The 24,239-nt window shown below is 31.1% G+C and overlaps 3 protein-coding genes across 7 annotated transcripts; all 3 read right to left on the bottom strand.

Moving 5' to 3' along the window:
• Window positions 1-425: 425 nt before the first annotated feature.
• On the bottom strand, window positions 426-6,213 carry LOC105201015 (elastin). Its single transcript, XM_011168840.3, has 7 exons — window positions 6,034-6,213; window positions 2,606-2,783; window positions 1,922-2,271; window positions 1,537-1,614; window positions 1,260-1,437; window positions 951-1,186; window positions 426-847 (listed from the first exon to the last, which is right to left on the bottom strand). The coding sequence occupies exons 1-7, from the start codon at window positions 6,130-6,132 to the stop codon at window positions 791-793; spliced, it is 1,176 nt and encodes a 391-aa protein (XP_011167142.1). The 5' UTR covers window positions 6,133-6,213; the 3' UTR covers window positions 426-790.
• A 3,304-nt stretch (window positions 6,214-9,517) lies between these two features.
• Window positions 9,518-13,636, bottom strand: LOC105201044. The gene is made up of 5 exons (XM_026137993.2): window positions 12,914-13,636; window positions 11,668-11,742; window positions 11,369-11,455; window positions 10,941-11,286; window positions 9,518-10,089 (listed from the first exon to the last, which is right to left on the bottom strand). The coding sequence occupies exons 1-5, from the start codon at window positions 12,965-12,967 to the stop codon at window positions 9,773-9,775; spliced, it is 879 nt and encodes a 292-aa protein (XP_025993778.2). The 5' UTR covers window positions 12,968-13,636; the 3' UTR covers window positions 9,518-9,772.
• A 28-nt stretch (window positions 13,637-13,664) lies between these two features.
• Window positions 13,665-23,500, bottom strand: LOC105206926. Of its 5 annotated transcripts, XM_026137991.2 has the most exons (5): window positions 23,313-23,491; window positions 21,992-22,073; window positions 16,220-16,831; window positions 14,133-14,438; window positions 13,665-14,014 (listed from the first exon to the last, which is right to left on the bottom strand). In XM_026137991.2, the coding sequence occupies exons 3-5, from the start codon at window positions 16,829-16,831 to the stop codon at window positions 13,928-13,930; spliced, it is 1,005 nt and encodes a 334-aa protein (XP_025993776.2). In that variant the 5' UTR covers window positions 21,992-22,073; window positions 23,313-23,491; the 3' UTR covers window positions 13,665-13,927. The 5 variants fall into 5 exon arrangements, with proteins under 5 accessions (XP_025993776.2, XP_025993775.2, XP_039302562.1 ...); XM_026137990.2 differs by lacking the exon at window positions 21,992-22,073 and having other exon boundaries at window positions 23,313-23,500; XM_039446628.1 differs by lacking the exons at window positions 21,992-22,073; window positions 23,313-23,491 and adding an exon at window positions 19,769-19,967.
• Window positions 23,501-24,239: the final 739 nt, after the last annotated feature.

Genomic DNA, 24,239 nt, shown 5'->3' on the forward strand with positions numbered 1-24,239 from the left:
CACGGAAGATTCGAAAACAAAGATATTTTAGAATTACACACGAGCACATAACTTACTTAAGAGTGACATACAGACTTTATTGTTGAGAATAAAATAGATGTTAATTAAAATTATATCATTGTTTTCTTTCTTTTTTTACGTCTTTCGTAATTATCGCATTTTAGCTCTCGCTTAATTATTCTATGAATAAAATAATACGCTCGTGGTTAATGGCGAATGTTTTATGATGATGATATTCATAGTCATTTAAGATCCATACTGAACAACAAACGGAACTAGTCTTTCCATTCTTGATTATAATATATTGAAATATTCTTGAAACGTGTACCGTGAAACGTGTACATTTTTGAATATTTTTTATATATATTTAATGAAGGAATAATATGTAAGTTACAAAGTAAAATATAAGAAATAAAATGCGGATATAATTAATGAATTTTTTTGTACAAAAACTTTATTAGCATATGTATTTTTCTTGTAAATAATTCACAAAGAAATACTGTAGTATATGCAGGATATTATCGCTGGTTGAAATAATCTAATCACGTACAGGGAACTTATAAGATGGATAATGTGTGCACAGCGTTTGTAAGTAGGTAAAACAAACATCTTCTGCCAAAAGCAGCTGAATACGCAACAAATGAGTTTGCTAAATATATTCGAAGGATCTCGTAGTCTTTGACTACTTCGTCTGTGTGTATTATTATTATGTAATCGTCCGCTATATATTTACATATATATAGTATTTTAAGTATGAGTTTATAAGTAATACGCGCATTACAGTGAGTCCTTAGCCAATGTTGTTTCTCAGCAGCTGGTTAACAGCGGCCAACGTAGAAATCGGAATCTGAAGATGAAGTTTGACTCATTAAAAGCTACATAATTTCTCATACACTCGCGATGCCCGCGAGATGTAATGACCGTATATGAAAACAGAAGAATCGACTTACGTTAAATATATCATCGAATAGGGATCCGCTGGCGTCAGTTTTGCCTGCGACTGCGCCACCGTCTCCCACTGCGTTGACAGCGAAAAGTCCGGCGACTATGTTCGAAGGAGAGCTTTCGGTATCAGCCGTCACCGCCGGAGCAACGTAAATTGCTTTTCTAGGACCGGTCCAGAATCTTTTTCTGAAGTGCCAGCGTGGATACACGGGCTTCTGGACGATTACGCTTGGATTATTGGCTGGAAGAGAAAGGTTTCTCATGGAATGCCATTCGAACAAGTGCAGATGAGAAGCGTAGCAACGATTGCTCACCAACAGTAGTAACCGTTGCATTGGCGGTGGCTTGGACTGCGTCTTGAGCGGGTGCAGCAGCTGTAGGTGTCGAAACCACGACGGTTTTCACGGCTGGCGCTGCCCCAATGTAAACCGATTTGACTAGACCCCCATCAGCTGCGGGTGCCATGACTGTGTATGGCACTGCACGTCGCATCTGTTGCAAAAAATTTCTCTTCTCATTTTTTTCTTTCAAATATCTGACGATTAAAACGTTTGGTCGATATTGGCAAACGTTTGGCAATTTGTTTCTCACCTCCTTGTTTAGCGATCCGATTTTTTCACCTGCGGGCCCATCGGCTCGAAGAGTAGCGTCAGCTGCAACTGCTGTCTTCTGCATTCGATAGATTTATTTTAAAGACGGTAATCCCGAATATATTTGTGACAAAGATGAGATCGACGGGTTAAAATATAAGTTCCAAGAATCCGTTAGAAATTTAAATTTTGCTTATGTACTTATTAGAGCAAGCTATTAAACTACGACTATTCTACGAAGAAGCGTTGTAAGACTGTCAATGATCTTCAACGCGTCTCTCAACTTCTCGTTTACTTTATGGTATTTGACACCTAGAAAATCAGAACGTATATATCCTATATCGCTTAAAGAATAAAACTAGAAACTACGTAATCGCGTTTGAAACCTCTTTCTCTTTCTCCTTCTGCGCTCTCGAAGGTATGATCTGTATATTCGTGCGGCCCTTGCTCGGCTTAGCAGCGGTTACGCTCGCAGCCGCATCCGCACTCGCTGGCGCGGCAGTTGCTGTCTCTGCCGCACTGCCACTTATAATCCCATCGTATACTCCAATAGGTTGATCGACACCTCCGCCGAGAAATACCCCCGGTCCTGGTCCGCCACCCGGCGTTGCCCCTGCGTACAAGCCACCTGAAATCGGGTTCGCTGACCGTCCAGTGCCATCCAGTTTCCCACCGAGGCCAGCTGCCGCTTCTGGTCCTCCACGACCGAGTCCAGCACGAGCGTAAAGACCGCCGCCTAAAGTAATTTGTTTACACTTGTGCAGTCTTATTTGTTATAATATTTTTAGTAAAAGTATTGAGACCATGAAGTATCGATAGATCTATTATAATTATTGAATATCGAATAGATTGATGCTGAAATTTTATCATCCTTACTCGTAAAAGTTATTATTGAATAAAGATGGATATATTTCTCGATAAAAATATACAAAGGAACAAGCAAGTTATGCCAGCTTAAAATTATTAAATTACTTAAAGATTTTATATTTTTTGCTTGCATATTAGATTCGGTATTAATTTTTTTCTGCATCAGTACGCGTTATATTTTTTTTACTTTTGCGAATACTCACCAAGATTATCTCCTACTTGACCGCCTAATCCCGCGCCAGCGTGTGCACCCCATGGAGTTCCCGCGCTCACGTGAAGTCCACCACCCGTACCTCGCAAAAGACCACCGAGTCCAGCTTCAGCATGATATCCCGCAAAGTTCACTCGGATTCCTCCATTGGTAAATTGAAGAAATGGAGGCTATGCCAAGTGAAAATGAAAAATTAAATCCACTTGAAACTGAAAATGCATTGAATTAGCGGAAGAGGCACGTTATGCAAATATAATAGAATCTTCTTATTAATTTGTGAGTTATTCCACAATCTTATCGTTATTCTGATATTTTTCATATTTAGATTGTAGGTGACAATGCAATTGCAGTTACATTCACATCTCTCCTCTACTGCGTGATATAAAAGCCGACTCTTTCCAAGAGCATGCATGCGAGTTTCATCAATTGCAGACGTTCCGGATAATTTCGAGACTAGTGACCGTGACCATTGCGCGATACAACAATTTCCCTCAATTATTATTATTTTTTTTTTCACGCTGGATACTGCGTCAATGGCCCCGTAAGAAACGTTGCGAATTACAGATCCCATGAATATGAAATTTGCCGCTTTGTCTGACATTGAGATCCGCGATATCCACGTAGCATGCATCTTAATCAAATTTACATTCACTTTCGACGCTATAAAGATTATTCTTCAAGGCGGGCGAGTTGTGTTAAAAAATATAACTGCGCGATAACGACTGAATACCGGATTATTTCCGAGTAGCATGGAATATTTTAACTGGCTGTGGTGATATTATCGGACAAAAACTGCGTATTCTACTGATGATTTGTGGGATAAGCGATATAATTATGCTTGAACTTTGAACTTCCTTTACTTTTTATTCCTCTGTTGGCGACGTGTCGAAGAAACAATAGAGTCACTAACATACTGGTATATTACTTTGTTTTTTAATAATATTTTTTAAACAAAAGTTAAAAATAAAAATTTAAATACATGAATACAAAGTAGAAAGCGTCTTCTATCAGATAGCAGTATAGCAGTATAGCAGTTTTTATAATACTGTTTCGTATTTTGTAACAATTAATGTTTTTGCAACTCAAAAGGAATACCTGAGAAATTACGTTTTAAAACTAGCACAGTTGTAATGGTAAAACTCAAACATGCAGACCTGTTTTGTAACTCTTAACAGTCGCTGCGCAGATATAATACATGATAAAAAAACTGCGCAACGGCGTTATAACGATAACGAGACTGTCGTTAAGAATTACAGAATAGGTCTGATGTCCCTGTAGGGAAGGAGTTCACTATAAAATAAATTTATGAACTAAGTAATAATATGACTTTTTATTAAACTATAAAGTTTATAAAATCGAAAGATTAAAATTGAACCTTCTTACTTTATATTACGCTTTTAGGCATCTTATTAGATCTGTTGCGTTGGATGCTTTTTTCTTAAGATATTATCGTAAGTTATTAAAGAATATGTGAAATATGTATGAAAAAATTTATAAAAAATTTATTAACATTGTAGTCGTAAGATTTTGTAATTAATACTTGTTCTCACGGAGCAAAACTAGTTTACGCTAATTACGCTACAACGATTTTGTTTTAAAATTCACTACTGAGGAAAATACGAAAAAAAATATAAATAGAACAATTTTTTAGAAAACTGTAAATATATAACATGATCTAATCGAAAATTCACTGTCATCACTGAAAATCTATACGTAACGTAAACTATAGATTCTTAGTACTGGTATTGTGCAATACATCGGAACATAGCCTAGATTGCACGAATCAGTAGTAAAACAATATAAAAAATTGCTTCAAAACTATAAATTCGAAAATTTACAAGAAATTTTGTTAGTTATATATTTCTTTTGTTTTTTAATTTTGATTTTTATTTGGGTATTGATTCCGAAAAGGAATATTTTTTATCAGATTAAATTATTTGAACAACTTTTGTTTTTAAGAAACAAAGATATAGCAATAAAAATATTTTTTCTTATCCCAAATTCTTTTGCCTAGCGATATTACCTAAAAATTTATCTAGATAAAACCATGTGTAATTTTAATTTTTATCTATATAAATTAAAATTAAATTATCTTTAGCTTATTAAAATACATTTACATGTTATTTATGTTATTTTTATTTATATAATTTTGTTATCTAAATGCAACACTGTATCTTATACAAAGCTTGCGATCTGTAAGCTACCAAGTGATAATTTTTAATTTCTTAATTCTTAAAGAACCTTTACTATTTAACTTTACGAATAAAGAACGCAATTCTGTGATTCAGTTCTATTCCTTAGTTTTTTACCAGAGTTTTAATCGATTTGGCACATATTTTTTTAAATAATTAATCGCAATTGTTCTACAGCTTTTTAGAAAAACATTTTTGTTCAATTCATTAATTAAACAACATAACAATTAAGTTTTATGCAACCGTTCTACCATTTCCGCGATCCTTTCTCTCTATACAAGAGTGTCTGATTATCTAACCATCTTAAAGTATAACCTTTTCTCTCGAAGCAACTGACTACATGGAATCAGTTCTTCTGGAGCAAGGCATCAACGCGTTTCTTAGTAGGTCTATGACTATTTCCAATGACGTCAAAGATATTGTGAATACGCAGAATCGAGATTGAATTCATAATTAATTAAGTAAATTATATTGTGATGTACTTTTGATATATATCGTGTATTCAAGTTCCGTATAAACATATAACGTCGTCACTTTGTACTGAATACATAAAAATGTTTATGTCAATTAGAGAGCTTAAGTTGTGCGTCATTCTGTGTCAATTCTTAAAATGCGGCGTTTTATCTTGTCCATTAATAGCGTATGTATATTTTACGTAATTGACTGGTTCGGATACAGGGGATATATGCTCACATTCAGTTTCTCGTTTCATCATCTGTGGCTAGAAACGCGTAATGATGCCTTTCCCATTCCTCTCTACACGTCACTTTAGCATTCTCGTAACACGTATAATTTTTCAAAATGTAATTTTGTAATTAATTAATGTGAGGACCAAATCGCATCTTGATTTAGCTTCTTGTGCTGTGTTACTTCACACAAAGCTGATTTGATGCGTTATATTTTAATATAAGATGAGTCTGATTTAGACTTATTTGCATAATTGTAACTTATTTCTATAAATTAAAAAAAGATAGGAAGTTAAATCGAGTTTAAAGTTAGACTACATTGGTGCAAAAGAGTCTTAGTGCTTTAGATTTTAATGTAAGATGAAAAATCCGTTATCTTATACAATAATGTTTATGTAATTGTGTATAATAACAATATTATACCAATCAGTTTATAAATTACATCTTTTAATAAATAAGATTTAAATCAACTTATCAGAAAAAATTAGGGAATTTTATGAATGACGATGATCGATGAAATAAAGCAAAAATTTTCTACTTACCGCTTCAGATTTTTCTTGTGATGTATCATCTCTTTGTGGCATTCCATTAACCACAGTTAATAAAATAAGCAGATAGTTGGCTACCGCACTGAACGACATCTTTGAGTTTACTGACGGAGGATCGAGACCGGGTAGGCAGGTAGGTAGTGATTTCTCAGTGTCTCACTGGAGGATATTTCTTCGTCACATGTTATTGGAAGGGATACACTCGACGAGATCCGTGTTCGTTCGGTGAGCTACGGATTCATATGTAGTGCAATATAAAAACGATTCGAGTAATAATTTATTCCGTGAACTAATATAATATGAACGTTTAAGGTGAATAATTTCTTTTGTATGAGTCAATTAGTGCAATGAAGAGTGTTAAGGAAAAGCTTCTTTTTACTGTGTTTCAGGAAAGTAAAATATTCGTTATTTCTTATAGTTTTTGAAACAAACAGTTCGATAGTGTTAATTAAAATTACATCACATGATGGGACATAAAAAATTGAATTTAGATATCAAGAATTTGATGACCTTTCCTTTAAAAATAAAAGATATATTCTATCTCTGCGGTTTTCGATCGGAGCTTCTGGTTTCATGAGGAAATCTTCGGCAGAACAGTCAGATTTTTTGTAATAATTTGTTTTAGGAATTTAGACAATTTGAATAGCAGCGATCAATCTCAGGCAATTTCAGACAAGAAAACCATTGCCTTGGGCGGGACACTGTGCGAGTCAAAAGCTGGCAATCGTATATGTACGTAGTGTAATACCTCACGTTTTGACATTAAAAGTATAGCTTATCTTGTAAAAATGCTATATTTAATAACGGAAGTATCAAGCGTAACGGAAAATTTTATTACATTTGTGCGACGGTCTGCTGGATGGGGGAAGCCGTTTTAAAGCGCACAACCGTTGATATTTCCGTTAATAAAGCATTTTTATAACGTATTTTATTTTTTGTTAATATCAAAACACGACGTATTATACAGTGTCCCATCAATGCATATAGCGCAATCATCTGTCTCTTGCATGACAGTGACGCCACACGTTTCTCCAATTTAAACTTAATTTTTTATGTGTTTCTACCATGTTACGTAATTTTAACTGGCACTATCGGATTACTCATCTCGAAAACTATAAAAATGATGTATTTTACTTTCCTCGAACAGAATAAAAACAGGTCGTTTTGTAACAGTTTTTTTTTGGGGGGGGGAGAAAAAAAGTTGTTCCAATTTAAAAGTATTGCGCAAGTAGAATGAAAAATATTTTATTTTTTATTGTTAAAACCTTCAAACGTCTACTTATTATTATTAGTAGTCAGAAATATTAAATATTTATAACGTAATTTTTGTTAAAAAAGTACGTAGTTCTTTTATCGTTTCTATTCTTAGAAAATGTACTTCTATCTTTGTTTATGGACATGTCATGCCGGAAATTAGAATCGCTACTACAATGCAGAATTTAAACGAACATTCCTTTTTATTAAATCGTCTTGATATAAACGATGCAATGAGAACTGTTATTTACTTGCGATAGCGTGCCTTCTCATAGTGTAATTTGATTCTACTATAATTCTACTATAATTTACGTAGCACATTAATAACAAAAATAAAATTAAAACTTTTTAAATTTATTATCAAACTTTTTTGGATGGAAAGTGTGCTTGACGGAATTATTTGTAATTAGTTTTCTTTTAAAATTTCTAATTAAACTATTATAATGTTTAGTAGTATTTTTATAGTATTGAATGTTAGTACTTATTTGATAATGTCAGTATGCAATATTTTACTTTAGATGATATTTTTCTTATTCTAATTTAAAATACAATTTCTTACTCTATGTCTGCTTTACTTATCCTTAAAATTTTTTTGTTTTTGAATTGACTGCTACTTCCACTCGCCAGCTACTTACATATTCTTGCTTTATAATTGAAAAAACTTGGAACGTGACTTGAAACTTTGAACTTCTTATTTATCTTGTGTCAATGACCAAACGAATATGTAAATTGATAATAATCTTAGTTAATTTACAATTTGAAAGAATTTATGCAGATCAAGCGAGCTTTAGCATATCGAATAAATTAACGCATTTCACGTGTGTTTTGAACTTGTCGTCAATTTTCTGACGTCAGAATCTAATGTGAAACTGATAATGAGTTAGCAGAAGGTGGGCAAATACACATCATCAGTTAATGGACTTTACGCTGTAAGACAACAGTTTGTGGAAGCACTTCGTCTTTAGATTTTCCGAAATTGAATGCGTCATACATTATAGCAAAATGACATGTTGTTTTCCGTTTGTTATCTGAGTAAAAGCTGAAGATTTTTATCTAGAATTTTAATCCAAAATCCAATAACCTTACAATAGATAATGTGTATTGATTTTATGTATAATAATTATTTGTTTGTATATAAATGTCAATTGTTTGAGTGATTTAAATACACTTTAACTGATTTTATTAACGATTTTGGCGTATTAAATTTTTATATAATACAATTGATATAAAATAAAACAAACATGATACAATTATAAGTATAAATGATCTCTAACGAAGAAGTCATTTTTATACGCATTTTATATTTAATATGCTATATTAGTATTCATAATAAAATGTTGATGCAACAATTAAAATACGTTTAAGAAAATTACTATAGTTTTATAAATATGAAATTTATGTGCCATATATGTATATTTGAAAGACAATCCAATCAGTAAACAATGTTTTTCGAAATGTTTTTTAAATATTTGTAAAATATTCTAATAAGGAATAAACATTTAAAAAACATCTATTGATCAGGAAGTAAAACTGATCGGGAAGTTGAAAAGTAAAACAAAGTACGAAAAACTACGCATGTATCCATCGACATTCGTAACGACGTGTGATACATGAGTCTCTTGCATTACGATGCAGAAATGGAGTGAGTGCTTGAAGGTCAAGGATCGATTTTACGTGCTGCGTATATTTTAAATCGTGCGTTATATTAATTAGGATTTCTAATGAGACATTGTTTTGTGACAGTACAGTAAAATTGAACTCAAGATTACATTTGTGCCTACACTACGTTATGCGTACAAATCATTTAAGTTTAATCATATTTATCAATCAAAGGCTCTCGAAGATATTTCTTGCAATCAATTAGCAGAAATCACATTAGTGTTTTTTTATATCTTTTTTTTTCGTTTCACGTGTATGAAAACCGTTGTATGATTGTTAGACATGTTTTTTACATTTGTCATATTACATATGAATCATCAATTCTAATCGCTTACAAGTAATTGAATCATTCGGTACACAATTTATATTGTCATCTCAATCAATTTCTATTTTGATATTAAAAGGTAAACGGTGATTCGATTTTTATAGTTGAGGCACATTAAATATCGCTACGTTTATTTAAAGATCTAATTTTTGCAGAAATTAAATAAAACTTTAATGATGAAAATAATGAAAAATATTTAGATATAATCTATAGATAGATGGTAATTTTAATAATATAAACTTGAAAAGACAATTATTTATATTTGCATAATGTTACATTAATAATTATACATTATTATTTTAAATATATAAAACATAATATTTTCTATGTTAATTATTATAAATAGATTTAATAAGGTACATTTGTTTAAAGATTTTTGATATGATGAGATGAGTACAAAGAATATGAAATATGCAGAACGATGTAAAATTAGCGAGTACTTATAATTACGATTATATTTCACATTGTTTCGTTGTTGTTTGCGTATTTACATCATTATCGTGCAAATAATATTCTCCCATTTCTCGGAGCGATTTTATTTTCCAACGGCGGATCGTCAAATTCGTGCTCCTTATTTTTAATCTTTGTGATTTTGTTCTGCGCATTTATGTCAACAATCGGATACTTGGAAACTTTCTGTTTCTTCTCTTTAGGAGCAATTTTATTCTCGATTTTGATAGAGGTGCTAGAAGGTCGAGTCCCAGTGAAAGTGCCAAACCCAGCTGTCAGACCGTGCCAGAAGAAAGACGTATCTTCGTTAACATTCTCATGGACCTCATAGGTGTGTTGCGGGCGATTCCCCAGATGTCCACCTTTAACAATGTGTAAACAATACATTTGCTTTCATTAATATATTGGGTGTTCGACAACAGGTGGAAAAAAATTTAAGAAGTAATTCTACTTGATGAAATAAGATGAACAAGATGAAAATCGAAAATAACAAAATCTCGATTAATATTTTGCTTTTTAATTACAAATGTTTAAATGTTCACGTAAAAAGTGCTGAAGGTACGTGAATATTTAATCATTTATAATTAAAAAACAAATCCTTAATCGTAATTTTGTTAATCTCAAAGTACTAATTATATTTTATCATCTAGAATTACTTCTTTAATTTTCTTCCATCTGTTGCTTATATAACACTTTTAATATTTATATCCATAGTGTAACTTTGTTAAATATGCTACTTCTTGAAAATTCAATTTATAAAACATTATTATGTTTAAGATAAGTATACCATATTGATAAAAAATTTATACTCTACTAAAAAAATTTGTATATTATTAAAAAACTGTGTACTATTGAAAACAATTTAAAAGCGAAATATTTTTCTTATATTTAAAAAAACTTAAAATTTCTTGCATTTTTGTTGTACATTAAAAAAGATATATAGCTACTCATGAGTGAAACAATCAATGAACAAAGAATACAAGAGCCAAGTATAAGAATTAGCTTATATAAGAACCAAGTATTCTATCTTTTATTATCTCTTTACATTTATGTATTACAAAATAACTAAGCTTCTTATACTCTTTGCAGAGAGAGAGAGAGAGAGAGAGAGACAAAGAGAGTAATCATTTTACCTAGATTGTAATACATTATTGCGTTACAATATATTTTCTTTTCTTAAAAAAAAAGAATCAACGAAACAAAAAATAGTCACCGTGATGAATTCCATGACTGTGAAGACCATGACCAATCCTATGACCTCCGTGGAGACCACTCAATCCAGAATGTCCGAGAAGTCCACCAGCGTGGTGTCCTCCAATCAGAAAATGGCTCAACGCATTTAATCCAAGCGGATCTTTATGATGCCTGACTGTTCTATTCAATTGATCCTGCAATCGCTGATTTTGAATTTCTTCTTTTCGCTTTCTTTTTTGCTCTTTTAGAGCCAAGATTTGTTCTCTCCTCTGTTGACGAGCTAAAATATTTTCGGGAGCTTGTAGCCTTTGCTCCCTTGCAGTTTTTACAAGTGAACCGATAGCTTGTAGAGTTGAGACGGGAACCTGTAAATAATTATATTGATTATAAAATATAATTAAGTACATATTTTGAGTATGAATGCCAGAAATTTTAAGTGTCCATCACCTGAAAAAGACTGTCTATTGTCTGCGTGTTCTCTGGCGAAATAACTTGAGCAGCAGAGGCTGTTTGTGTGATTGCCGTTATTGGAATCTGCGAAATAAAAATTCTAAAGCAAATTTAATTCAATAATAACGAATATTTCTCTAATTCTTTAGTTTGAAAGTTTACCAGAGTATATTTTTAATATAGATTTTATAATGTATTATTTAATATCTATTTATTTAATGTTTAATTATTTAATAACCAACTATTGATTACCCAATATATATTTATTGGAGAAAGTCTTACTGTAATGTGCTTACGTTAAAAATGCTGTCTATCAGCTGACCATTTTGTGCGGATGAATCTTGACGTCGTACTCTGTTCTCCGGAGCTCCCTGAAATACGAAGAAAAAGTTAATCTCTCTCTTCCTTATGCGATAGCGCAAAAATACTTTGAACAAGTTATTCCGTAGTTTTTGCCTATAAAGTAATAAGTGAAAATTATGCGCAGACTGCATAGGAACTTCTTAAATGAGATATCTATGTACGATAAGTACGACCCACGCTTAATCATTGAAGTGCATGTAGCTCCACGTAAATCGTTACACGCACAAATGCGGACTTATAATGTTTATTGCAGCTTTCACTTTTTGCGAATTAAAAAATGTTGATTAATCTTTGCCAATTATTAAAGGTTAATTCATGCTGCTGCAAACATCTTCATTCCTTAAGAGTAAAATTATTTATTATAATCTATTAAAACGTAAGCAAAACTTTTTTGTAGAAACTTTTATGCAAGATAAACTTCAGTTTTAAACTTTGAAAAAATAAGAAAAGCTGAAATTGTAATAATAATATTAGAAACAATAATTGCCGAAGTAGTAAAAATAATAATGGTATTTTATTGGAGCGTTATTAACAGAAAATTAAAATCTTTTCATGAAATTTAGGTAGAGATATATTAATAAGAGATAATAAGAGATATATTAAGCTTGTCATTTTCAATCTTTTAAAATGTTTAGCTCAAATTTAAAATCGTTGGCATTTAAAATTCTTTTTCATTAAAAATAATAGGTAAAATTTAGATCAATGTGAATAACACCACAAGTAACAGAAGAAATGCTATTTTTTAATCAAAGCGTCTATTTAATAATAATAATAATAATAATTTTTGTATATCAGATTTTAAATACATTTTTGAATTTTACAAATTTTTTACAGCATTTTGAGATGTTTATTGCATCATCATTAAAGTTTACGATCAATTTAATTTGTAATATTATTTCCTATATTTGTGATGTTATTGTGATATTATAAGCTTTAGCTCATTTTTATTTTCAGTTTTTATAAATGCGTTTTAAGTATGACAATATCCGATGTATCGATACTGAACTATACAGAACTGAAAAATATATTAAAAAATTTTGATATACAAAATATAAATATTAATACTAAAAATTTATAGAAATATAAAATATTAAAATCCACTTTGATAAAAAAGTGATATTTCTTTTGCTACTTTTGTTTTTCTTTATTTATAATATTTGTTTTGTTAAAATAACTTACGCCATATGCGTCGCTTAGTAGAAAAAGGACGCTCAGAAAACCACAGTACAACATCCTTTCGACAATTCTCGAGACAGATCGCGTGACAGACGGCTGACTCCTGCGAGTTTCAACACAAGTCGACGGAGGTACGATTGGATCGTGAATCCACTTCGTCGATCTATAAGGGCTGCCGCTTTATCCCACACGAATCGTCGACCAATCCGGCTTGTTGAGAGTTTGGGCTCGTTTCCTCAGACGAAGAAGGTGCTTTCTACTTATTGCAATTGGTGCCGCACCAGTCGCGATCTCCGGATCCTGTCGTTCTCTTTCACATCGGCTGATCATCCGAATAAATTATCCGCTCCTTTTTTTTCTTTATCTTACACTCACGAAACTGTGGCGTGGGTTAACAGCCAAAAACGATTGTGTAAGCCGATATATTGCAGAGAAATGAGTCGATGAATGCTCACCCATGATGTAATCGCTCACAGACCTCTGGCCTAATTTCGGCACTATTCGACTTGGTAATTTGAATAGGTTAATCTAAAAGTTTTTAAAGCCGAATCGAAAGTAACAAGAATTAACTATGCCATTATTATTATTACTTTGGCAATTGCACAATTTGATTAATGAAAGATACATACATTTAATTTGAATGACAATGTGGAAATGAAACTATATAGTGCACATCCATCGTATCTGCATATTGCTTATATCTAATGCATTTATAATGAAATGTGCAATGAATTTTAATAAATAAAAGCATAAATATCTTTGCATATAAATCTATTTCTTTACTACTTAATAATTGAACTATTATATAAATATTCAGAAAAATATAGATATTATTAAAAATATAAACATTATTTTTAGAAGCTGTCTTTAGCTAAATTATGAAACAGTTTGGATCATAGTGAATCATAATGGAACATAATGAATCACTTTACTATGTACAGTTGAAAACTTTTTTTGGTTTTGACATTCATTTCACCAGCTATTTAATTCTTCCTCGTGATGCTATCTCTGTTACTTTTAAAAAGCGTTCGGGTTATCCTGTAGATAAATTCCTACTTGATTCCCGAGATCCTTTTGAAATTCCTTTACAGTTATCTCTGATTGCTGAAAAATCAAACGATTTTGATTTTTTTGAGATTATAATAAATTCATTATATGATGGTTTAATGAAACATATTCAAGAAAAAATTGACAGAAAGAAATAAATATAATTAAGACTCACGTTTAAGGCATCCTGCCATTCGATGTTAAACAGTCTTACTAAACCACGTACATTTCTTAGAATCAAATTCCGTATGTTGGTTGGCGTGAGCCTGAAAGGTGCCGGTGTGGTCGTCGTAGTTGTCATTGTTGCATTAACATCTGCCATGCTGGATGTATTATTCTTATCAACCGATGGTGCGATTGTTCTCGCTTCGGCGACCATCGACGGACGACTACCAGGTCGTCGTGTGGGCGAATCCGGTTCGATGGTTTGATTGATGATACCGGTAATTTGTTTGATTGCCGATCGCGTGTCGTTGAACGTCTGAAATGAAACGATATATCAGGCAAACTTTTTTTTTTAAGAGCTTGACAAGAAATAAAATATTGGTTTTTTAAATATTATTGATAAGAAAAAAATAAAATTAGCTAACGTCTATTGAAAATTAATTGCTCATTGTATCCGAGACAATTTATAGATATTCAACGATTATGATAGATAAGGTAAATGTATCAATTTTTGAACAGTATTATATACCTATTTCTGAACAAAGATCTACATTTTTATTAATATTAACTCAGCACTAAAGCTTTCAGCAACATTTCAGAAACATTGCATCATTGCAAGTTGCAATGTAATATTGCAGAGACGTTTTAGAAACATGCAATATTAATATTTTGCCGAAATGTTCCTTAAAAATGAACTTATATTTAGTTGTCTCCCTATTAATTTTTAAACAAATTACTGTACTACTGGAATTTCTAAGACTATAATTCAATTTTATTTTAAAAATTATTCTAAAATTATTTTAGTATCTTAAGATAAATCCAAGCTTGTTCTAATGTTGCGTTATATCCGAGAAGCATTAAGACTCAGTTTTCTTGACGTAATATTGTTTATATGATTTTAGAAGCGAGAAATGACACGCAAGTACTACGTGCAGCTTTATTTTTTAGTTTTCTTTTTAAATTTAATTAATTTTGTAGTTTTGAAACTTCTGAAATATGAGGAGAAAACTGAGATATCTGTTCGATATATCACGTTGAAGTGTAAAATAATTATTAAACAAGGTCCAATAAATAATAATTCTCTCCCTTTCTCCTAACATACATCTTTTCTTTTGACATTTACTTTTACTTTGTTACAATGTTTTTAGTGTTCTCTTCTCTCAATACTGTCATTGATACCATTACAATTTGAACAAGTTGACGTTTGAGTTTGTAATTCTTCAATAAATTTGTCACTCCAACTTAACTCAGTCTTTTGTTTTTCACTATTGTGAAATAATTGTAATAAAATAATAATACATTTCTTAGTTGTCAAAAACTGCCATAAATGTTCAGAAATGCACTATTGCTTCAAGAAATATTTTATGTCACTTTGACGTGATATATTGAACAAATATCTCAACTTGTCGCATATTTTAAGATCGCAGGTTTCAAAATTATAAAATTATTATGTTCTTTAAAGGAAACTAAAAAAAAAGAAGAAAGCTATACTTAGCAATCGATTTATTGCATGTCATTTCTTTAATGTAAAAAAAAATTGCGTTGCGAGAGAGACGCGTCTTAAAAAGATGCGAATTATCGATATTACAGGTTCAAATTTTCTTCGAGCTAGCTTTGCAGAAATAAAAACTCTTTTACACGTTTAAAGAAACAAAAAAATAAATACATGCAGGCAATTTTTTAAATTTTTGTTTATTCTTAAGCTGAAGTTGAGTCTCCTGATATTTATTTTTGCGTGTTCTTTAAACGTAAAAGGATTTTCAATTTGAAGAAAATTTGAACCTGCACAGAAAAAAAATTAATCAACAATCTTTGCGTTATATAGCAAGAATAGCAAAGCAAGAATATAAAATTTTGAAAGAATTTATAATCTTAAACAGACATAATTTGCTTACATGAAGAAAATTTTTCTCTTCATGTAAGCAAATTATGTCTGTTTAAGATTATAAATTCTTTCAAGAAGATTTTATATTCTTGCTTTGCTATTCTTGCTATATGACACAAAGATTGTTGATTTGATACTAAATTTTTTTCTGTGTATAATGATCGATAATTCGCCAGCATCTCCTTAATGCTGCAACGTATTATTACCCATACCTCAAAAGCAAGCCTCGCCAAGGTCCAGAAGAATCCTGGCCGTTGCTTGCGAACTTGCCTGGCAACTCTTTTCGTCTCTTCAGAGATGTTCATTTCCGCGATGATTTCATCTTCAACCGTATTCTCGACATCATTCATGTTGGTATCTTCAGACAACACTTTGTCCAACATGTTCATTTTCTTCATTACTTCCTCGTCAATCTCTCGGATCTCCTCGTGCTCCAATCGCTCAGCGCTTTCTTCTTTACGAGTTTTTTGATCCTCTTCAAACTGAGCATAATACGGTCTATATACTTTTCCTAACTGATATTCTGGCATGAATCTTCTCTCATTTTGTTTCAAATTGTCTTGGTGACTCTTCGAAGGTATCCTAGGTTGCATTAAATTATGCTTAGAACGATAAACGTTGTACTGTGAAGGTTTCACGATGTTAGGCTGCTTTGGTTGTTCTCCCAAAGAAACTGATTCTGGCGGTATTGGTCGAAGTTGATGATGCACCGGATTGATCTCGTAAGAGACCCAACCTGAACTCTCAGCTCCGCTATAAAATGGAATGATGAAGCAAAGGAGCAGCCAACTGGCTGCAAAGGAACTGATTGATGACATGTACATCTGAAAAAAAAAAAATATATTTATAAGATTAAGAATACGTGTCATAGAGAACTAATGGAGAGAAAACGAATTATTGATGAAGAAATTAAAATGTTTAAATTTGTAAAGGATGTCTTCAGAAAAATATATGAAAATTTATCGAAATATTTTTGAGAATTGAGAATAATTATATTAAATAATATAAACATTTTTTCAAACGTTAATACAGTGACAGAGTTCCATAAAATTGTTTGACGTTTGGTGACCAACACGGATGAAATGACACATCATGCGCTTTACGGAACACGATCGTACATAATAAAAATAATGATATTACGTAGTATTACGTATATTACGTATAAATAATGTCACAACAGGCATGTAGTTTGTCCAAAACTGCATTTCATCCGAAGAAACATCACGCAGTGAGAGTTGACCGATGACTGCGATGCACGAGAAAGAATCAGCAATTATTGCATAAGTCTACTGTCATTATTTAGCGAAACAAGGAAAGTACGTCGAAGTAAAACCGCAACAGGAATTGTCGATTACAGTTTGAGGAACAAAACGTTTGTAACTGTTACGATCCATTAACTCGTTGAATCGATTATATAACCTGCGATATTTAAAAAAATGAACGTATCTCGATACTTACAATTCGGTAAAAGAGAACAAACTTTTAATTTGCAAATATAGATTTTTCGTCTGATATTTCATTATTTATTTCTTAAATTAAAATAATCTATCTTATTGAACAATTTAATTAAATTTAAATTTGTTGATTTACATCGACAGCATGGTTTTTAAATACTAGCCTTTGCGCCATTTCTTATTTGTTTAAATCTCGAGAGCCTTATTAAAGTATATTTGTTTTTAAATACAACACGTTCAAAAATATTTTTCTTTCTTTCTGAAACACACGTGCATTTCTTCAAAACTTACATTAAATAATCTATCCTATTGAATAATTTAATTAAATTTATACTTGTTGATTTAAATACATCGACAGCATGGTTTTGAAATTCAACACGTTCAAAACTATTCTTTTTTTTCTTTCCGAAACATACGTACGTGACTTCAAAACTTAGTTTCAATTACTTACCATTCTACCTTCTTCCACACTTATAAGTGAACTGTTTCCGAAACATATCCCGAAGAGGTATTAATTTACTAATCTTTACGTAAGAGAGTCTCGATTCCGAAACCTTTTCCACTGAACATCACTCATAGTTTGCGGCAACGAAATGGCAGTTTCTATCGTTCCTTCACGCACGAACGTTCGGAAAATTACTTCCCTTCGACCTAACACGACGATTGCGGTGTACGATTGTTGCCGGTTGACGTCCCTCGCCGTCGATCAAATCTGACTACCGGCCAATGCCGGCGACTCGCTCCCGCGAGGATTGTTCTGAAATTTCGACGATCCATTTCGACCACCTCACAATACGTGACACGAACACGTAACGCGTGCACCAAATTAATGGTGGGCCTTCTTGCGCACGTTGCGAGACAATGCGGCCCGATGAATAGTCGATGTTTCAACGCTGTCGAAAATTTGGACCCCCTGCAGCGTTTCACTTTATAGATGATCGGTACTTTGACAGCAAGAAGCTGCTGGACGTGTGAGAACATTTGCAGAAAGTTACATTGCAATCATAAGAAATACTAGAAAATCACACATATATATATAATATTTAATATTTATTAGTAATGCACACGATTATTGAATAACATCAGTCGAGAGTCCATAACGACTGATTACGTCGCAGTGATTTCTGCGATCGCGCTGCAGTAGCCTGCACTGCACATGCCACGTACAGGCCCACGTAAAGTCGTAAGACTTTCTACTTCCATGAAGTATAATATATATCGCGCGAAGATTTCTATCGATTGCGAAAACGCAGGCGTACGTGAAACGATTTAAATGGAGCACTTAAATCACGGCTGGACGGCCGCACGCCTTACTGAGGACAATTGAGTTTTAACGAAGCCCGCACTATTTTTAGATGCGACGAATTTCACCTTCTTTGCATTCTACGATCTTCTCTATATGAAGGAACGGAGTAGAGAAACTGAGGGACGTGAGTTTTAATCACTTGGAAAAAAACGTCACGATTTGAAAGTTGATTAGCGATATACGGTGTTCTACAATCCATAAATTTACATTGATAGAAAAGTGTTTGGTATTTCTGAATATAATTGCGTTGTAAAATAATTATGGCTAGGAGCTTTATTTTTATAGTTGTTACTGCTACAGTATTAATAATAATAATAATAATAATAACTAGAAGTGTGCAAATTAACCATTTGTGAGGTGAAATTAAATCGCATAAAATTTTTCATAACACGTTTAAAATTGAATTGAATTAAATTTGAAATGTTTTCGTCGAATTGAATCAAATCTTTTTGATTCAGATATTAATTGAATTTAAATTAAATTTTTCCGGATTTACATTACATGCTAATTTAAACGTAATAAAGTATTTTCAAGGACATTGCACATTCTTTTTAATAAATGAGAAAATTAATCATTAGAATTTTAGATGATTACAAAACAATGATGTGCTAAATAAAAATTTATAATAGATATTATATAGACAATAAGGGTGAAGATATTATACTGATTAATGAGTATTGAATTCATATTATACAAATTATAATGTTACTATCTGAAATGACAGAACTTAGTACATAGTACTTATTCAGAAGTGACAGTATTTTAATACATTTTATTAGGTAAACATAATTTTTCAAATTTTCGAAAATTACAATACAAACGTACGAAATGTTAAAACAAATTTATAGAGACGATTATCTATTGTGTACATAAATTTTAGAATAATTTATAAAATTCACAAATGGTCAAAATCTTTTCGACAATCGGACACAAGAACTAGCACCTATTGAGGGTATAAGATTGGTCTCACGGAAAGTATAAATAAAATAATCAAAATTTACCTAAGATTAACCGGAAAACATAATCTTGCTATTATCTTCGTGAAAGTTTCGTTTGCAAAAAGTCTTGCAGCTTGAAAGTTATAATTTATGCACTGACACTTTCATTAAGTAAAAACTTATTATAAACTCCTTGTGAAATCTGCAATTAAAATTAAAATCACGAGCTCTGTGGAACATTGGAACACACTTTGCACCATATTAACACTAATTCGATAGTTTCGTCTTTTATTATTAATTAATATTTTTTATTTGGCACGTTGTTTAAAATATAAAATATATATTTTTTTATCACTGTTGCACTATATCAGAATACTAATTTTCACAATAAATGACCGGTCTTTGCATCCTGTTCGGAGATCAGTGATCGCGGTACTTATCCGTCCTTCGAAAACCCGCCCGAGGTTCAGGTCCACGTGGACTACGAAACGACTTCCATCTTTCACTTTCACTCTTCGTAATCATACACGTAATCGAGATCGGTTTCGTTACATGTACTGGTATACATTTTTTAATGTGAATTGATGCATCTATTATCATAATATACAATCTTTTCTTTTATAATTTCTTTTTTTATAATTTCAATTATCAAAAATAATGAACAAATCGACTCTTTGTGCTTAATTCTTAAATACATTGGCAATTGAGAAATAAAAAGGTATATTTGTTAAATTAATACATTTTTTTAATTTAAATTTTTCTAATAAAATGCATAAAAAATTATATATGCCTATTTACATATTTTACAGAAATTTTATATATTTAAACCGGTTTCATTGATACGTCATTAAATTTTTGTGGCACGCTCTGATTATTAGGTTCACTTATCGTTAATCAACTCACTGTGAAAGGTGTACGTATAAAAGACATACATATTTGTTTACATTGGAAAATTTCCAAACAAATACAAATATTACAATTTTTATAAAATAATACTTGTTTTTAATGGACCATTAAGTGAAAACATTTTTCATGTAGCGTAGAAAAAGGCATTGCAAAACATGAAAAATGATTATTACTTATATTTAGCCGGTAAATATAAAATAAGAAATTAATAGTATTTGAGTGTCAGATCTTATTAAGTTAGTGTCAAGTCTTTTCACTATACGGCATTGTTTGTTAACGAAATATTCCGTTTGAAGATAATAGGTGGAGTTTCACGTGGTTACGTACATCTCTTTTTGCACACGCGTACTTTATGTAAGATGTTAATGCTTACCTGGCATGTGTCAATACTTATTTATCGCTTTGCGTGTCTACGCATGTCTTCTCTTATTCACTGTCTGTATTTTTAGCTCAAACTTTATCTAAATGCGGAATAAGACAGGACACAACTTGGATTTAAATAATTGTTTGATGTTAAATTTATTTTTTCGAAAATTGTCCATGTCGTATCCTGAGTTTTGCTTCAAATCACAATTTAAAATAATGAATTTAAAATTGGATGATTGAAATGGCAAGTCACTGACCGTGGCGGAAGAAAATAACTTCGTGAGATAAATTATCGCGCCTAATTATAATTAATGATTATGCGCTGACAAGATGTGTGAAGATACTGTTATATACCTTGATGAATTGCTACATTGTAAGTCACAGCCGCGCACAAACTGTGCCTACGTGTTAAAGACCTCTCTACCAAGACTCGGCCTTGACCGAACGCTCATTAGCTAAGGCTTATATTGTTTTTTTATTGAGGATTATAATTAGTAGACAATGAAAATTTTAAATCTTTCGCATAATACAAGATATTAAATAAGATTACATTTAAACAGGCAAGAAGAAAAGAATTTTGATTCGTTGATTTAAAATTAAAATTTAACAACGCTGTTGTTAATACTTATTTTTCTACAAAAACTACAAAAAATTTGATTAATTTTAGAATTGGCTTTGATAAATACTTTGAATCCGTTTAATTGTAAATTTTAAGAAGACCCGTCTATTTTATATATATGTATAATTTTTGTAACTCTTAATCTTTACTTCACGTTTAGGTAAAATCTACTGTGGATTAAAAGTTTATGAAAATTTATATGCGATATTCTACGAAATTATTAGTATGTTACGTTATTACAATAATTATTCTCTTCTACTATGGCAACAATCATTGAACGTAATGCTGTTATTTGCGTAAATTATTCGATGATATCACTGCTTGATTGAATGTTATCACTCCAAAATCTTCGTTGAAAAATAATTAGGTTCTAAAATTTCTTTAATTAAACTTACAGTTTCGTTTCTCAAGAGCAAACCGCAGAGATGTAAACTTCACAACGCCAATCGTTACTTTGCTTGCTCATGCTTCCTGTACCTATACCGTACGGAAATGCAAAGATACAAAAAAAAGCATAACGTTCAATCTGTTTCAGCCACGCAAGCGCGGTACTTATGTATTGCATGATATAGTATATTATACAATTTGCTGTATAGATCTTATTTCCCTTACACATTCAATCTTATTATTTTATGAATTATTAGGCAAATTTATGAAGCAATATTTTCATTATATTTAGAAATTGATTTAAAGAGGGAGAAAAAGTAAAAGAACATTTTGTCGACATTCTAATAAATCATAAATGTAGCTAATTCCGGTTTCGCAATTTTTTATGTAGAAACAGTTACTTTGCAGATCAAAAAACTTCTTAGGAAATTGTAATTTGTATTCAATAAAAATTATAGTTTAACTTCTAATTTGTGCAATTTTCTATTCGATATTTAATGTAGAAAGCTATATTTATGATATAATTGTAGGATTTCCTACAATTATGTGATAAAATTAAAGGACTATTTTCTTAAATCTGGGTTATGACGTCAAATCTCCATCCCTTGCATCATAACGAACGTGAACAAATTTGTGAACAAATACTCTGACAAGTATCAAATAGAAAATGGAATATATAAATGGGAATGGTAAATATAAAACTTTCGTAAGAACCAAATATTGAGTAGTAAGTCTAGAAAGATCTTTATTTAAATGTTCTTAATTTCGATTAATTTAAAAAGTTCTAATTGAAAAAGTTTAACCAAAGTTTAAAATTTTGTTTTTATGCTCACTGTAAATTATCTGGAAAAAATTAATATCATATTTATTTACACAAAGAAATATAAAAGGATGTTTTTGTTAAGAACAATTCGCAAAATTTAGTAAATAAAAAATGAGGAAATTAATATTTTGTACTTTAAATAATATTTTCTTTTTTATCTTTACCATTATTAAAGATATTGATTAGAATAATGATTGATTAGAATAATGAATTATAAGTAAAGATAAATGTAAAATAATATAAATAATAAATATAAAATTCTCACACGAACCAAACATGTTCAAATACTTTTAATTTTTCTCTTTAAAACAGATTCTCGAAACATTAATCAACGAAACATTAATCTATAATTTTATTTTTTATATTTGTTGCATGTCTGGAAAAGATTGTTACACAATTTACACAATAAACGGTTAAAAAATGAGCAGTTTTTTTGTTTTCAGAAAATATAACTTTTTAGATTTGCTCGATTTTTGTAGTAAATTATTCAATTAAATCTGTCTTACCTTTTTATCGAGTAGATGTTATCTTTGTTAGGAGATCGTTTCTTTCGTATTATTGTTATACACTGATATGTATATTGTGACACGCGTTCTCTCTTGTCATCTATGGCATCGCTAAGCGCAGCAGATGAAGTGAAAACAAGTGCATCTTGCCGGACGGCGGAGCCAATACTACTGCGAGATGAGTTCTCTCCGTCTCTCGATATCTCGACATCTCGACACTTCGAATCGGTCTCGAAGGTCATCGGCATTTTCACGATACATCTTACGTATTCTCCGTGGTGTAAACGGAACAAATTGACGAAATTCTGACGGCAGTTCCGCTATTGCGTTGACAAAATGCCGTAGAGAATTTTTGGTACAAGGAACAATGCGCACTTTTAATGCCGTCATTTTGATAATTAGACTATTAAGTAATTAAATAATTACAATAAAATAATAATTACGTAAATATCTCATTATTGTTTATCAAATCTTTTTATGTATGTAAAAATATTTTAACATTTACATCATAAATGCAAATCAACATTTCTTGGCGTTTAAAATTAAGTTTAAAATTAAATAATAATACATTTTATAAAACGATTACTAACGTTCAATTGTTTTAGTTATATTTTGTTTAAAATTACATTATTTTATATTTTTATAATTTAAGACAGTGCTCTTGTATGAAATACAAATGATGCAACGTCCGAGTTACATGAGTTGTAATTGCAAATAAAAATTCTGCGAAAATACTCGATTCTTGGTTAGTTTTACAAATTTAACACGATTATTTAAAAATGTTATATAAGATAACTTACAAGAAGTAAAATTTAGTGAAATTAAAATGTATTGAATGCGAAATGTATTACATATGTATAATTTTCGTACAATTGTTATGCAACAATTCTCGTGTTGCGTAAATTACGTGTTGAGTTAGCTATTTAT

The sequence above is a fragment of the Solenopsis invicta genome, chromosome 3 (assembly GCF_016802725.1).
Source record: "Solenopsis invicta isolate M01_SB chromosome 3, UNIL_Sinv_3.0, whole genome shotgun sequence".
NCBI classification, from domain to species: Eukaryota; Metazoa; Arthropoda; class Insecta; order Hymenoptera; family Formicidae; genus Solenopsis; species Solenopsis invicta.